The 17,231-nt window shown below is 29.6% G+C and overlaps 1 protein-coding gene across 1 annotated transcript in view; it reads left to right on the top strand.

Annotated features, from left to right (window-relative positions):
- The first annotated feature begins 5,203 nt into the window (after positions 1-5,203).
- The window catches only part of LOC129980992 (phosphatidylinositol 5-phosphate 4-kinase type-2 alpha-like), a 91,152-nt gene continuing 79,124 nt past the window's right edge, over positions 5,204-17,231 (top strand). The window contains exon 1 of the mRNA XM_056091566.1: positions 5,204-5,541. Within this exon, the coding sequence (XP_055947541.1) occupies positions 5,407-5,541 (135 nt within the window). The 5' untranslated portion in view covers positions 5,204-5,406. The remainder of the gene's footprint in view (positions 5,542-17,231) is intronic.

The raw sequence follows: 17,231 nt of genomic DNA, 5'->3' as shown, positions 1-17,231 counted from the left end.
ATACTTTTAAAAAAATTTATTATTATGTTTAAATCAATTTTATATGCTGTTGGATTCATTGAACTTCATCCATTTTAAATTTTACATATTTTTTCAAAACACCATAATAAATATTTACATTATTTTATTTATAATTTTTTTTTATGAAAATCTATTAACAGAGTGCTTAGTAAGGCATTATGTTCAAAATACTAACTTATTATATTTATTTTTCGTCTTTTTATTATGTGTCTATTCATCTTGCATGTTGTTGGAGTAATTGAATTACACTTTTCTCTTTTGCGTGAAAATTTAAATATAAGGTGACAGTAAATTGAATTAAAACATGATTAAAAATTTCAGTTAATCTAATTTTTTTTAAATGAATATAAGAACTAATGTGCATGTGCTTATCTGCTATCCTTAACTCAAGCTGCTATAAAACCTTCAAAAGTAAGAATTGAGAATAATTTTTTCTTCTCATTTTGTAATCTATTTTTCATATTATTAAATTTGAAGTATAAAAATTTTTTAACTTGAAATTTTGTTTTATTATTAACTGACATTTTTGTTGAATCTGTAAATAAAAGTCTTGTAATATAAATACTGATTTATGAAATATATCTCGTATATGACAATTTTCTGTGTTTGTTTTTTTGTGAACATTAATTAACATATTGAATTAATTGAATCAGTTTTGGGGAGACAATCTATGAGAAATTAGTTGCATAAATATAATGAACAAAAGGGGCATAAAACTTATAAAATAGTATGGGTTATATATCTCTGATACTGTATTATTTTAAGCCTCATAAAAAACTTAATGCTGTAATGCAGAAAAAATTTTAGTGGGCTACTTGGACAACAAAATGCTAGATTGGCATTAAAACTTAGATAAATTTTCTTTCTTTACCACAGGTAAGAGAAAATTATTAGTTAAAGTTCAAGCTTGTATTTTTAAATTCAGTTTTTTTTTTCTCCTGTTTTGTTAGCTTTTCTTATGTGTGCTGCAGTGTAAATCAAATTCCATGAATAAAAATCTGTCATTAGTTAAATTTGTAGACCATACTGAGAAGTTATTTAGAATATAAGTTTTTTTTTAAAAAAAAATTTTATTTATTATTTCTGTGTAAGTTCAAAAGAATTTTAAAATTTAAATTCTATTCTAAACTATGAATGAGTTGTGTTATCATCATCAATTACTGTTATAATTATTCACAAAGAAAATCGCCTATTTAAAAATATACCAAATATTTATATTATACAATAGACTCTCCTTAATCTAGCTCCACTTAGAACCAAGTAAAGGAGCAATAAATGGAAGAGGGGGAAAAAAAATGCAGATTTCAGTCACTTTTGCCCACCATAAATAAATAGTTAGAGTTATATTTGATAATATTTATTATAAATTGTATAATTTGATACAGTTTGTAATATTTTATGCAATAAACATAGGTTTTGCTTTAATGAATGCCTACTAGTTTATTATAAAGTATATATGTAGGACTCAGAAATCACTACTATTTTAGAACGCACATTTAATTACATTTAGGACATTTAGGATATATATACATTAACATAAAAGAATTGAACATTCAGTAGATTTCGTCGAATACGTCGCGTCTCGTCTCGTCTTTACTTCGTCCAGATCCGTCTGATCTGACACGTCTATTCTCTCGTCCAGATCCGTCTGATCTGACACGTCTTTTCTCTCGTCCAGATCCGTCTGATCTGCCACGTCTATTCTCTCGTCTAACCAGCGTCAACTCCGTCTAACAACCAGCAGATGGCGCTCGCCAACAGGCGCTCGTCACTACATATATAATCTCAATTTCTAAAAGTCTGCTGTATATATATATATATATATATATATATATAATATTGATAAATGTATTTATTTTTGATAAATTTGTCATGATGTAAAATATTTTTATTGTAAGAAAATGTATGTTATGTTACTTTTTCTAATATATTATTTCATTTTTTGAAAGAATTTATTCTAATTAGTATCTTAATTTCTGCTAATAATAAAAGAAAATGTTTATGTTGGCACTCTATGGACCAGATTATTTTACTTGGAGCTGCAAACATCTGTTTTAGAGGGTGGGAATATGCATCGCAAAGGTGATTTTTAAAATTTTAATAGATAAAACAAAATTTTAGCTCCTTTTCACGATAACTTCCATAAATATTACAGTACTGTTCGTTTCAGTATCCTGGGACGCCTGCTATTCAACAATTCCATCTCACTAAAGGGTGAGACGCAGTAGGATGTACACATTTTCATAATTTACTTTATTGTTAAATGTAAACCTCTCCTTCCATCTTTCCTCTTCTCCCCTATTTTGTCAAATGAAATCTTCCCTAACACATGCACAGAGGATTTTAGAATCTGTTGGCAAACAATACAAATTTGATTTTTACATTGTATTGAAATTTTTTTTAAGTTATCTTTTCAATATATAATTTTTTATATATATATTTTTAATTTAAAAAATATTTTAAGCATGTTTTACGAAAATATATTTTATTGTTTAAGTAGAACTCAAATAATTTTCTACAGGTATTTCGTACTGGATTTTTTTTCACTGGCGTAAAATTAGGCAAGATAATCATCATATTTTTACCTATTAAGGTAAAATTATGAAGATTACCTTGTTTTTCCATGTTGAATATATATTTCAATATACGGTTGTTTGTAATAAATTCTTCTATATTTCGTACTTAAAATTAAGGTCTAAGTTCAGAATAATTACATTGCAAAAATTTTAAAGTGTTCCCATTTTAAAATACTATTGCTTTTTCCTGTGATATAATTGGATGTGTAAAAATGGGGACAAAAAAATTGTAATATGCAAAGCATAATGAATAGAATAATGTAAGGCCGCTAAAAAAATATGAGTTATATTTCTATAAAAATTTGAAGCTTAAAATATTTTAAGGAGGGGACTATTAAGCCATAAGTACTCGAATATTTAATTGAAATTTTCTGGAATTATTCATTTTAGTGAATCAGTTTGGTCTTCAAAGGTGACAAGTGAATTAATAAAAATTTGCCTTTCCATTGTCACCGTTCAAACAGTTCCACGGTGAGTGAAACTGAAGATGCGTCTGTAAGATAGAGTTGTTAACAAAATGGCAGATATTTTTTGTTGTAATATATTCATAATAACAAGAATATCAATGACCCAAGACTATCTGAATTCTGCAAATGGAACTCGGTGGTATTCGATTATTAGATATTTCGATTTCATTTGAATATAGGCTAAAATTACAATTTTGCTTTCCTAAGTCATTTAACAGAGCCTACGATTGTTTCAAATAACACAATTTGATTTTAAGGAAAATTACAATTTTAAATTTGGCTTCATTATTTTTTTTTTCAATACTCGCTTAAAAAAAAACTACCTTTTTTTATTCACGGAAGTTCCCTGCCAAGCATATTTTAATTCACGCCCAATGTGTGCATCTATATATATTATACATATGAAATGCTGGTAGCCTGCTATGCTGAAAAAGTGTGCGTACCAAATTTGCTATTTTTACATCTCGGGAAATGGGAATGTATAGTAACATTGTTAAAATTAAGGATAGATACGGAACTTAACCTGTTAAAGAATAAAAAAAGATTTAAACTTCAAACAAAAGTGGTCCAAATGCTAATTCTCTCGATTTGCATATGAATATGCAAATCTAAAGAATATAAGGGCTAATAAAATAATCGAAAGAGAAAATATCAATTTTAAATGACCTGATCAGTTGGAAATTCTGAACGGTAGTCACCACAGTGGTAATGACAATCATTTAATGCTGAGGATGGAATATGCTTAGGAGTTTGTAGAATCCTTGTCAGTTTTTCTTGCAGAAATTGAGTTTATTAAGTAGTTAAAATTGAATATTTCAGTAGCATATAATACTGGAATACAGAAAGGAATTTGTGTTCTGTGTTATGAAGATCTTTTATCTGGTGAACACTTGCTGCTTGACATTTCATTAAACTGAATGTTCAACAGAAATTAATTATGGTAAAAACAAACCATCCATAAAATATTTTCACTTTCCCAACATCATTATGACGAAATATAATGTGCAATCCTATCCATAAAAAGAATCTTAACGAAATACGGATAAGGATGGCATTACTGTAAAGTCATACCATATCTACAACTCTATTTTTAAATCCACATTGGTCTATTTACCACATCTATTTACCAAAGGCCATCAGAGCTTAATCTGGTATTATTTTAATAAGCACAATTTCATTTTTTTCTTTTAAAAATGGGCCGAATATTTTTCACCCTAATTCTTATGAAAATCGATGGATTAAATAGTTAAAACCGAAAACTTTCTTTTTTGTGCATACAGAAGGTCTTCAGTTTTATTTTGTCACTTCTAGGGGACATGTCTATTCCCAGATATAAAAACCCACTCCGTTTTTGCGTATGTACCAAGAATGATTCCAACCAAAAATATGTGAGATAATCGATGACATGTTTGCATTGTATTTAGCAATGAGAAGCAATATAACTAGTCTTACGAAAATAATTGCACAATTTTCGGATTAAAATAAAATAATGCTGTTTAAAATATCACACGGGGAAAATTCTGTATCTAATGAGAGGAAGGCAAAGAACATTAGTAATCAGTCCATCTTGCCTTGTTACTATTACTTGCCTTGATCATACTTCTTCGCATTTAAATTGTTCAGGGATGATAATTTTGGGTTCCTAAAATGAAGAGTATTAGAATATTTTACAATATATTAGCAATGTTTTGTGATAATAGAAATGCCGAAAAATGTGAGAATATTTTGGATCACATGAGTGATTAACTCATTCAACTGAATTAAAGTCACACTAGAGCTGAGTTATATGAAGCTAGGTAGAAAATGGTCCTTAGATTTCATTTCTAAATTCATAAAAAAGGCATAAAGCAATAATTTTTTCTTATTTCATGAGCTTGTGATCTAGTAACGTAAAAATGAAAATAGCATGATGTTACAAATTATTTCAAACTTGAAATAGATAATTAACTCATATCATTGTTATTTATCCTTATTCCCTAATTCATACTGATTTTTATCAAAGATTAATATGAACTTTTATTATTACTAGATATTATTATTTTATTAAAACTAATTTTTTAACCAGAAAATATTTTTATCGAAATTAACTAACTGTATCTGTAACTATAATAAGTTTACATTTTGCGCAGAATCGTTAGGTTGAAAGTTGTCTGCTTCATTCTGATCGAGAACTGTCGTATATTTCGTGCCGAGCATTCAAAATTACGTCCATATTCATAGAAGATTTTTAGCTCAGCTTTATTATCTTGTTTTTAAAATGGTGTAAAACGTACATTTTACATTTTTACCGCATATTTACTCAATATTTACTTGCCTTTTTGAAATTTAAATAAACTTAAAGAATGTCAACAAAACCCATAGATGTGGTTGGAAGCAGAGTGAAAAAGAAACATTTGAAACCGAAACATCAGAAAGCTAAATTGTTTAGAGCAAATGAACCTCTTCTTAGTGTTTTTATGTGGGGCGTTAATCATACGGTAAGTCGTTCTCCGCATTTTGTATTACAATTTATTTTATATTTTCTAAAGGGCGTTTCCTGTTGCAGTACATCCGTACTGGAATGTTTGTTTACAAATCCGGCAGTTGAATCTCCGGGACGGAATTGAATATCTCTTTAAAGAGAATTTACCTGAATTTCTCGTAGCATTCCAGTTATATTTTTTATATCCTTTACTATTAATAAAGGATAGAATTCTAAGAGTACAATTTTAATTCTTTTAGAACTCATAAAATATATTTTATCTGTCATTTGCTAAATGTTTTTTCCCCTTCATTATCTATATTATTAGTTGAATTTATATAAAATTATTAGTTGAATTTAAAGCATTTTTGAGATATTATAAATCAAAAATCGTGATAAGCTTTATTTGAACGCGAATATTTCAATCTGAAAGATTCTGATAACTTTTTTTCCCAGATAAACGCATTATTTTTACCTGTAATATTGTTATTTAACTGAAGCAAAAAGAAAATATGGTTATTAAAAAATGGTTAAATTAAACCATTGTTTTTAATTGCAGTTGAAGTTAAAATTTCAAAATACAACTCGCTTATTTTTGTATTTGCTGATATGAAATCTATTTATGTATTGTATGTGTTTTATTTTAATCCATTTAATGCAGGTAATCTTTGTATTTTTAAACTTTGTTACCTATTAAAAAAAATTTTTTTTAGTAGTTTAAGGATTATATTTTTGAGTTGTAGTTCATCAATTATTTGAACTATGATGCTGATTTAAAACACTTAAAAAAATTGTACTTTTGGTGCATATTTTATGTATTGTATTACATATATTTTTTTATTACAGTAATTATATCTTTATCAAAATTTTAAGTACAGTATTATAGTCTGTTAAATGGAATCATAATTAAGCATATGAACGGATTTTGAAATCCTAATGATTAAAAATATTAAGGAAATAAATTAATAAGAAAAAGATCAGTTAAGGTGGGAAAAAAAAAAAAAAACTGATAAAGCAATTATTTTTTAAAATATAAAATTGGATTCAGTTGCTGAAGTTTGCCACATTTTTTGTTGTTTTATGACTTGGCAGATGTTTGTATGGTAACTTCTTGGTATTCATTATCTTCTGAGCAATTTCATAAAATATAGTTTTTTCCTCTTAAGAAAGTTAATGTATGATTCCGATATTTACTTATATTATAAATTTCATCTCTTCTGTTGCTATGCTGTTTTTTTATTTGACTGAATAAATTTTCTTCTCTTTATTTCAGAATTAGTTCTTATTCTACATTCATACTTTTGCAACTGAATTCTTATAACTTTTTGAATATTTCAATATTAATTTAATTTTAAACTTATTATGTACTATAGATATCATTCTGACTTTTTATGCTTGTTATTCTTATCATACATATTAATTTCTTTGAAGTTATAACCATGTAATTAAAATTACTTAAATTAAAAGTTGCTTTATTGAAGATTTAAGCTTCCCAGCTGCTTTCAGGTTTCAAAATTGAGTATTGAAATATTGTATCTTTAATCTGAAATCACTAAAATATTTTTACAAGAAAATAATTTATATTTGAAGTAAATGAAGTTAACTATTTTTATAAGTGTTATTTTCTCTATTTTTTATTAAATTTTTTCTATAATATCCTTATCTGCTTTTAACATTTTAAAATATTTTTTTTTGTTAATGATAAATATATACATAGAATAAAATTATTTATTAATGCTCTGGCTTTGTAAATACTTTTAGAGCTGTAAACAGCTTTGTTTTGATAGTAATCTTAAATCAAAATTCTTTTTTTATAGTTTAATTTATTTAATTTATATTAAATATATATGAATATATCATTAAATTGGAAATTTTATTTTTTATATATTTAAAATACAAATAACAGCAGAAAAATTACTGTTTGCTGAAAGCAAATAACAAAGCTGTAAAAAAATATGAGAAATGAACCTTTTAACATTTGATGGCATTAACATTTTATTACTAAAGTATTCTTGTTACTAAAAATGTTTTATTTATGATTGATAAAGAAAAAGCATTATTTTTGCATTCAGAAAAGTCCAATGAGAAAGCTTTTAAATTTATTTCTGCTGAATAAAAACATGGAAAAGATTATTCTGAATTTGATGGCTGATTTTTAAGTAATTTCTATTATAAAATTTCTAATTAATGTGTCTAAAATATATTATAAAATAAAAATTTAATTAAAGTAAGTATTTTCTTTGACAAAGTGTCATCTTTTTAGTTGTGGTTGTACATAAAATATGCAAGATAAGTTTTATAGTGCGAGTTGTTTCACCATTTGAAAATGAAACTTATGTTTTGAGAGTAAACTAATAGAGTGTTTAAATCTGTAAGCACCTAAGTATTTTATTAATACAAAATTTGTAACATTTTTATTAATTGTTATGAAGGCATTTGTTGTTATTTTTCTTGCAGTTTTATTTAATGCTGAATTTCTTTTACTTGTTTTTTCTGAACAATTTATCATTCTTATGGAAATTAAAAATAGAATTATTTTGGAAAAGGAATAATAAACGAGTAATTTAATTAATTTTTTGAAAATTTATTTAAAATGTAAAATATTAAAGAGGTAAATTTAACTGGCTATTGCTCGTAAAAATTCAATTTTGGCTGCCGTACCGTGTTTTTATGTTTACGGGAATTTAGTACGAGCTTTCATATCCAAGAAAAGCTGGTTAATTCTTACTTTGTGGAGTTTTAATTGCTTCTTCTTGAGAACTCCTCAAAACGAAAGAAGGTAACACTCAGAAATGGCGGGAAGGATACTTTGAAAAACTACCTGACCAAGCCCTGTAATTAAGATTACATCTGGCTTGCTGCCTGCTAATGAGGCGGCCCGATCATGATCCGCTTATTTAATTATGTTAATTTCAGTTTGATTGTGATGGAAAATAAAAGTAATATGCGATTCAGTCGAGAAATATTCTGTGAATTACACCGGTATAAGGTTCATATAACATCTAAAATTATTTTCAGCTAGTTTTATGGTCATTTAAATAAACATTTCTTTGTAATTATTTGCCCATTGTAAGATAAAGAGATTTAAAAAGTTGTGGGCCCGGCATGAATATCTAGCGGTTACACTCGAGACTGTATCTCTTCGCATATATATAATTATTAGTAGAAAATGTTTCTTATTATGGAATGACTTAGAAATATATTTAATTAGTTTAGGAATTTAAACAACTTTTGCTATAGTTAGAATCCTGAAATCCAACTTATGATGTTTTAAATTCATTAAACCGATATTTCTCATACGGTGAGGGATCATATACGGTGAGATTTAGAAGCGTTACTTCTTTTGTTTCTGCCAACATATGCATTTCTCTCTCTCACACACACACATCGCAAATAACTATGAAAAAATAAAAATTTGTAACGACAGTACCAAAGAGTGATAAAAATAAATAGAAACCTCATTCCTTAGCTTCCCCAAATGGAAGAAAAACGCGCAAACAAATACTTGTAAAAATTATGGAAACAGTTTAAATTTGATAGCAAGAAATAAGCAATTGGAAATAATTATAATATTATATATATAATTTTTAGAACGTAGACTAATGTAATATAATTAGTCTGTCTTTTAAATATAATTTCCTAATCACTATCATTACTATTAACTTCTAAATTGAATGGGCTATTATTTTTCCATTAGAAACAAAACGCAGTGTCTGCAAATCCTTTACGAAACTATATAAGTTGAAATACATTCTCGCTGTTTTTTTTTTTTTTTTTCCCCTGCTTTCTGTCATCCTGTTCACATCTCGGGCCGCGATGACCTAGTGTAAGATCTCGGTCTCGGAGCCGCAGGATTTCATATTCGGGACCCGATTCCACGAAGGATCCACTGTATAAGCGAGAATGATGCACCTTAAATCTGATTTCATGGGCCAACCGTTTTTACACTAGTGTCATGCAGAAGTTAGGATAGGATAAGGGGTGCTAGCTCAGGTGTAGGGCAGGATAGCCTGGTTGATAGAGCGTTGGATTCGCGTCCCTTTGGTTGCGAGTTCGAACCCCGCCGGCCGAAAATTCCCCGCGTTCTTCGTGGCTGACGCTCGTATAAACCTGTCGTGGTCACAAAGTCCTCCATGTCGAGAGTAATACCACTGAAGGCACTGGATCAGGGGTGATCGTTCTTTGATTCAGGTCTAAATTACGATCTGTGGATGAGTGAATGAAGTCCGCCCCGTAAAAAGGGGCTCTTGGCCCTAGATGGCGCTACTATAAAAACAAGAGATGCTCCCCCTCCGGCTTAAAATCGCTGTCTTCTTAACAGCGGGCTTGTCCGTGGCAAGTGCCATAAGAAATAACAACAGCTCAGGTGCAATCCTCGTCTTCTGATCGGTGCTCAAAAGTACGAAGTCCGTCCCAAAATAGCCGTAGTATTGCTTACAAACGGGACGTTAATGTAACTAAACTAAACTTACTTGGCTTATTATTACTTGATTATCGGTTATTCGGCACTATTGTGCTTATCATGGCTTTTAAAAAGATATCAGAAGAATTGGATTATTTCCCTTAAAATTATGAAGAATAAAAACGTTGAAGAACTTTGCGTCTGTTTCTTCAAAGCATGTTTTACGTGTGTGTATATACACGTATGCATATTATATAAACGTATGCCGCCATAGAGCAATTATTGTTTTCCAGAGGAATCCCGCCATCAAACATATTTCTCTACTGCTGTTTAGAATCTGGTCCATTCCGCTTTCACTTTTTCTATACAAATAACACATGGGAAAAATTCCGTAATCGATAAAAGATCCAATCTCTAGAGTTTGACTAATGTTGACATTTCGGGCCTCTCCGTGTCCGAAAAAACCATTTGACTAATTATGTCTGGGTATATGTGAACACTATATATCAAAAGCGCGCCTAAAAACCCCTGAAGAAAAATGACAAATTTGTCAGTGGAACACGTCATTTTCGATCATTTTGGGAGGTATTGTGAACATGTGATTGCGTAGAAAAAAGTTTTTTGATCACTAGTCATAAGTTTCATCTTTAAGTGGAAGTATACTACCCATCTCATGTAATTGCACGTTATCTTAATATATTATGTCGCATCTTTTTCCTTTTGCAACTATTGTTTTCAGTATGTGTATCACAAGCGCTTGAATCGATTTATTTATATCTTCCTAAATGAACAAATAAATTTCACTTATTGTTCAAAGTGTCATATATTAAAATTATATTTAGTTGAAAACCTCTAGTTGAGGCCCTTTAATATCGCCAAAGGGTTTCTACTCACCAGTATCATAGATGTAATTGATATTAGCCACTATCCGGTTCCTCTTCATACCACCAACGAATCCCAATTTACCAATGCTGTTGTTTGTTTCTTATGGCACTTGCCACTGACAAGCCCGCTGTTACGAAGACAGCGATTTAAGCCTGAGGGCGACGTCTCTTATTTTTTATAGCAGCGCCAACTAGGGCCAAGAGTACGACTTTGCCACTCACGCATCATTCATTCGCTTGCACAACCCCTTTTTACAGGAGGGCACATTCACACATCTCACAGATAGAACAACAGAAGAACAACCATGCCCAAACCGGGACTCGAACCCGGGACGCCCAGATCACGGGGAAGACGCGCTACCCCTATGCCAGGACGCCGGCACCAATGCTGTAAAGCTAGATGGCGTTGGTGACTTGAAATTTGAGATATGAAATGATATTGTTTTTGTGAATTTCATCCTTTTTCGCTTTCTCGTATACGTAGTATAGAGAAAGTATAGTAATCGGTAAAAAATTTGAACTCGTGATTTTGACAAATCTCCACGTTTTATGCCTCCTGAGTTCGAAAAACACATTTTTAGAAAATGTCCGTCAACGAAGATCCGTATTTGATAAAGATAATTCAAAAACGCTTTGAGCTAGATGGTTGACATTTAATATACTATCTGTACACCAAATGTGTAGATTTCTATCACAAATTGAATTAAATACGGGCCGATTGGCTTGCAAAAGCTGCCACTAAGCGCAAAATTGACATTGATGTTAATATTCCTAAATCCTTTTACAAGAAGATTACGAGAGAAAAAAATGGTGGAGTCTGGGAATCAAGAATACCTCCTTTCAAATAAAGGGAGCTTAACAAAGAAATTTTTTCCATCCATTAATAAGAGACTGTCATGCCATCATTTTTATACTAATTACAAAATAACATAATTTCTCACTGGCCATGGTAAATTTAAAAGTTATTTGTGCAAATTTAATTTCTTTCCGTCATCTTCCTGCGATTGTAATATTGGTGGGGAGGAAAATGTTGAACATGTGTTCCTTCTATGTTCCAAGTTTGTCAAAGAAAGACAGATCCTAAGACTCGCTCTCGAAGACATTAATATAAATTGGCCTCCAGATTTTCATCAACTTATTTCCACCAGAAATGCTTTTGAAAATTTCTGTAAATTTATTGTTGACATCTGTAATTCGTCATGACTGTTAAATTTTCTTCTTTTTCTTTATGTAATGTGTTACATACTTACTTCTGTAAGCCCCGTGTGATACTTTGTGGTGCACGGGGGATTTATAAATGTTTCAATAAAAAAAATGATTTAAATCTATTCAGAGGGAGTCCGGTTATTCGAATTTAAGTTAACACAATAATTACAAAACGAAGAGAATTAAATAGGTAAGATTCGGCGCACAGATTTAATATTTGTAGTGTGGACACCTTGCAAATTTTGAGCCCAATCCAACAAGTTATTGACTGTCTGTCGGTCTGTACTTCAGAAACATGTAAACTCAAAGACGCATCGACTTAAATATATCAAATTTGGTATAGGATTTTTTTTTCTGTGTGTGTGTGTGTGTGCGACTGCAAGTGCTGTTTTACATCATTTTTTTTCAATCGGTTGAGAAAACCGTGTTTAAAACACCAATTCGATTTTTGGATACTATTAACTGTTTGTCAACGATTAGTCGCCAAATGAGTCGCCACGATAGATTCAATAAAAATTCTGAACTCACGTCAAATGCTAAATTGACGTCCAAGAATATTCATTTCTTTATATCAAACTAGAAAGTGAACAACACATTTTAAATTTTATTTAACTGAGCACACACATATATATAACAACAAATCTCCTTTCAAATATTAAAGTTGTCACGAATAAGTGTGGCATTAAAACAGCGTACTTTGTATATTATTTGCAAAAAATTTATATGTAGAAATTAAAAATAAATCAATTTGGAATAAAAATCGTTTGCTAAGCTGCTTCATTTAAATGTATGGCCAGTAACTTTTTAAAAAATTGTCGATTGTTTTCATTGAATATCTTTATCTTGTAGCAATAGAATTTCGCATAGTGTTTCAGTCTTTTATGGAATTGGATAAGAATATGGGATTTTCAGCAACAAAAGTTTAATGAATCAGTTATATTGCAAAAAAAGAAGATATCAATCTAACGCTATTAAATCTGTGCTTTATGTTCGTGCAGCATTCAATTCCCATAACTGTTCGATTTAATATAAGGTATCGAAATCTTTCGGAATTGGAAATTTTTCGACTGACCGTCATTGATCCAGAAATGAATATTTTAGATTATAATGTAATGTTTTTGGGCTGGTTTACCATTTGCGTCATATATGGTGAAAAAATGGTTCTGCAAGGCAGACAATTGAACTTAGAGCTATCGAGGTACTTTTTAGTTGATGCTCATTAAGAAAGTTTTTCAAAATATAGTTTTAATGAAAAATGAATTTTCTGTCGTTTTTCTTTAATTTTTGAAGTATATTATTGCATAATCTTACAGCAGGAATGGTCTTGGCGAATTTTTCTAGCATTTTCTCTGATAAAGTTATAATTCCATTCTCTCCGTTTATAATTGTGGACCTTGGGCAAGGTCTTGAGGATCACGATAGTTCTATTACCATATGTGAGAGTTGTACGTTTCGTAATATAGCGAAGGAAGTCTACAAATGTGTATTAGTCGTATCCATTGACAAAAATATCTACTAAAAAACCTGGGTAGCAACCTTTGGCGATTTTTTTTTTTTTTTTGCGATTATTTGATGTTAGCTACAAATCTACAAATGTGTATTAACCATATCCATTGACAAAAATATCTACAAAAAAACCTGGGTAGCGACCTTTGGCGATTTTTTTGGCGATTATTCGATATTTAATAAACAAGTTCCTGAAAATATCACGTATTTTGGACTCTTTTATTCCCCCCTTTGATTGAAGTCAATATTTACACACAATTACAGTTGAAGTTACGGCTCATGTTCAAATGTCATTTATTGTGTTTTTGAGTTATTGTTTACATGCATGTGAAAGTACAGACCGACAGATGGTAAACCTTTTGACAGATTTGGCTCAAAACTGGACGCGGATTTACATTTCAGATGCTAAACTTGTTCAGAATTTTCTCTTCTCTTTATGGTTATCATGTTCTTTTTTACTCGAGCAACAGGACAGAATCGCTTTTTCTGAATGAATTTCATTAACCATATACCAAATTTTCTACCGTAAAAATTAATTACTGTCTTGTTTAAAGCATTTTTAACTAATATTCACAGACGAAATCCTAATTTTTTTTTTCTCATATTCGGAGAGATCTAAAACGTGGAGACTCGTTAAAATTTCGAGTTCAAATTTTTTCGACGATTACACTATTTTTTCTAAGCTTCATGCACACGAAAATAAGCAATTTTAACATCACTTTAAAAATAAAAAAAATAACTTTTTAATGGTGCCAATTTTTCTCTTATTTTAATGAATTTTCAAAAAATACTTTTAAATATATTTTCTTATAATATTTTTTACTGTTTTAGCCACTAGATTTGTACTCGAGCGCGTTGTGCTGATATGAAATACATTGTATGTGTGCACGTTATTGCTGCTGTATAGTTAAGAGCAAATTTCAAAAGTAATCATCTAATTAAAAGTTTCATACATAAGAAACAGTTAATTTTTTAAAGTTATTTCTTTTAAATTTTAAAATGGTGCTAAATGGATTTTATGCAATAATATGCTCCAGAATAGAGAGAAAACGATAGAATCTTTAGTAATTTTTTAAAACATGCTGGCATTACAGTTTTTAAAAATAAAATATTTTTTAATTACTTTTTAATTTTTAATTAGAAAAGCGTTACTATAAATATTATGGCATTTTGTATCATTTTTTTTTTATAAATTCGATATCAGGTAACATCATTTATTTGCAGTGACATATTTCGGCCCTAGGTTGTGCACATTATGAGGACCTACTTTTTAAATCAATTTAGTTTCAAAATTTTCATACATTTTAAACTTCTTTTAACATGATTATTTTTTAGGTTAATTTCTTTTGCTTCAGTAACTTTATAAAAATGCGTAATTTACTATGATTGATGTCTACACAACATCCACGTTTGTATCGATAATATTTAACCAGAGGTTCTGTGTTAGTGAATATTGAAGTAACCAAATGACCTTATTGAAATAAATTGGGGCCTGGCCAGTTATACTTTATTAAATACTGTTACTGTATATGTTTTATAATTTATAGATTTTTTTTTTTACAAATTAATGTGGCAACTAAGCTGATATTTTAAATCGAGCTGTCTGTGCCCCCTCCCTCCCCTCCATCTGCAAGCGGCCCTAGGCAGTTGCCTAATTGAAAATCCGCCACTGTTTATATCAAAATAAAAATTAACTAACTATATCGATTCATTAGTAAATTCTGAAGACTATAGAACAATGTATTGTCATCAAGAATTCACAAGTGAGCTCAATTTTTAAAACTATTACATTAAGAAGCGTTGAAAGACCGATTACAAAATTTTGTCTTTATAAACATGAAACACGATAAATAAAATTATATATAAAAATATTGTTGTAAAAGCAGCCACCTAGGGACTAGATTAAAAATTGCCCGGTAAATGTATGGTAAACAAAATCCAATCTGCTGGATAATAGAAAATGACTCTTTATTCTGGGAATATAATTTGAAAAGCTAGAATCGTAAGTAACATAATTACAACGAAGATATACAGTAAGAACAGCTCTTATAGAATGTCACAAGTAAATCAGAATAATTCTGCTTTCGAATTTCGATTCTTTAAATAAATCATTAATTCGTGAGTAGCAGTAGCTTTCAGAATGCACAATGCAAATACAACTCCAAAGAGAATTCACTGAATCGCTTCAACCCCTCGGGTTTATATAGTTCCTCCGACATTTATTATTCAATTTTTCCCCACATTCTACGGCAAAGCGAAGTGATTTTTTGTGGCTCCTGAAATAAAGACCGAATACATTAATAAAAAAAAAGTGCGTTAGTGTATTTAACAATTTTGGCATTGTTACAAAAAGACTTGAGTGCTCAATATCGGAATCATAGCAAAATCAATAAACGAATAACGATACTTTATTCTACAAGAAACACATGTATCAAAACACAGCCGAGTTGTACAGTGAGAACTTCTAGGAATTTACTATACAAGTAAACAGAAAATAACATTAGTGCTCAGAGTAAAGTTAGAAAGCCAGTTCTGCGATCAATATTAATTTTAGTTCCCTCGTGTTTGCGTAGTTTTTCCGATAGGGCATGTAATTTTTCTGAAGAATTTTCTGATCACAGCTCCTTATAGAGCCAGCGTTCTTACATTTGCCAAATTTTCATTTCGTCGCCAAATGGTCGCCAAGTTTGTCATCAAGGGCAGAAGTTATTGACCTGACATCCATTCAGTATCCATTAAAAATCGCTGTAAATGTATGTCTTATTTGCCAAAAATTATGTCGTTGTAGTTTAAAGCTCATAAGGATTGATCATAAAAGTTTGAAATTGGTGCTTTTTGCTATAGGGTCAAGGATTTAGTGCTGTGTTGTTAGTATACAATTTGCCTTTGAAAAAAATCTTTGAGGTCTTGACCTTTCTAATCAGGCCCTCGATATGTATTAAACATTTATTAATTTGTTTTTTCACCATAATGACATTGTATCTTTTTTTCCTAGAAATGTGCTGCTATATTGATTCAATTAAAATTACTTCGAACTCTGATTTCCGTGGGATTTAGATTGTTTTTGAATCGAAATAGGACATCTATTAATGAAATAATTTTAGCTTTTAAGTTAAAAAAAATCTATAATTCGATAATTAACGCTTAAATGATGGCGTAATTTTATATTAATTACTTGTATTTAAATATATTTTCTCAACCACTTAATGTTTATTATTTTTTCTTGTATGGTTAGATGTCTTCATATGTTTACATTACTAGCATTATTTGTAAATCTGTTGAGATTTACCGCTGGTTTTATGTTCAGAATAATGGATGCCATTAAACTTCTCCAGGAATAAAATGGAGTAGAAGAACTGCTTATGGGAACATCCTAACTTTTATATCGGTTTTTTACGTTTATTTTATCATTTCATTTCAGAATTTATTTTTCATCTTTTAGAACTGGTTATTGCATCGTATCTTATTTGTTTTGTGCAATACGAATGGGTTCGGATTGTTCGAATTTTTTTCTCCCTTTTATCAAAAGGGAAATTTTAAAAAAAGAAGTGAAGTTTATTCGTGGAAGTATTTTAAAAGATAGAAATAAGTTTTAAAAAAAGGAAAAACTAGAATATAAGTTGGATACAAATTGTAAATTTGTGTTCAACATGAGTTTAAAGTTTTTAAAACTAGATAGATATATATGCTTATTTAGATATAAACGAA

This window comes from Argiope bruennichi, chromosome 8 (genome assembly GCF_947563725.1).
Source record: "Argiope bruennichi chromosome 8, qqArgBrue1.1, whole genome shotgun sequence".
NCBI lineage: Eukaryota > Metazoa > Arthropoda > Arachnida > Araneae > Araneidae > Argiope > Argiope bruennichi.
The sequence above is the reverse complement of the archived record's forward strand: the minus strand, read 5'-3'. Positions and strand labels throughout refer to the sequence as shown.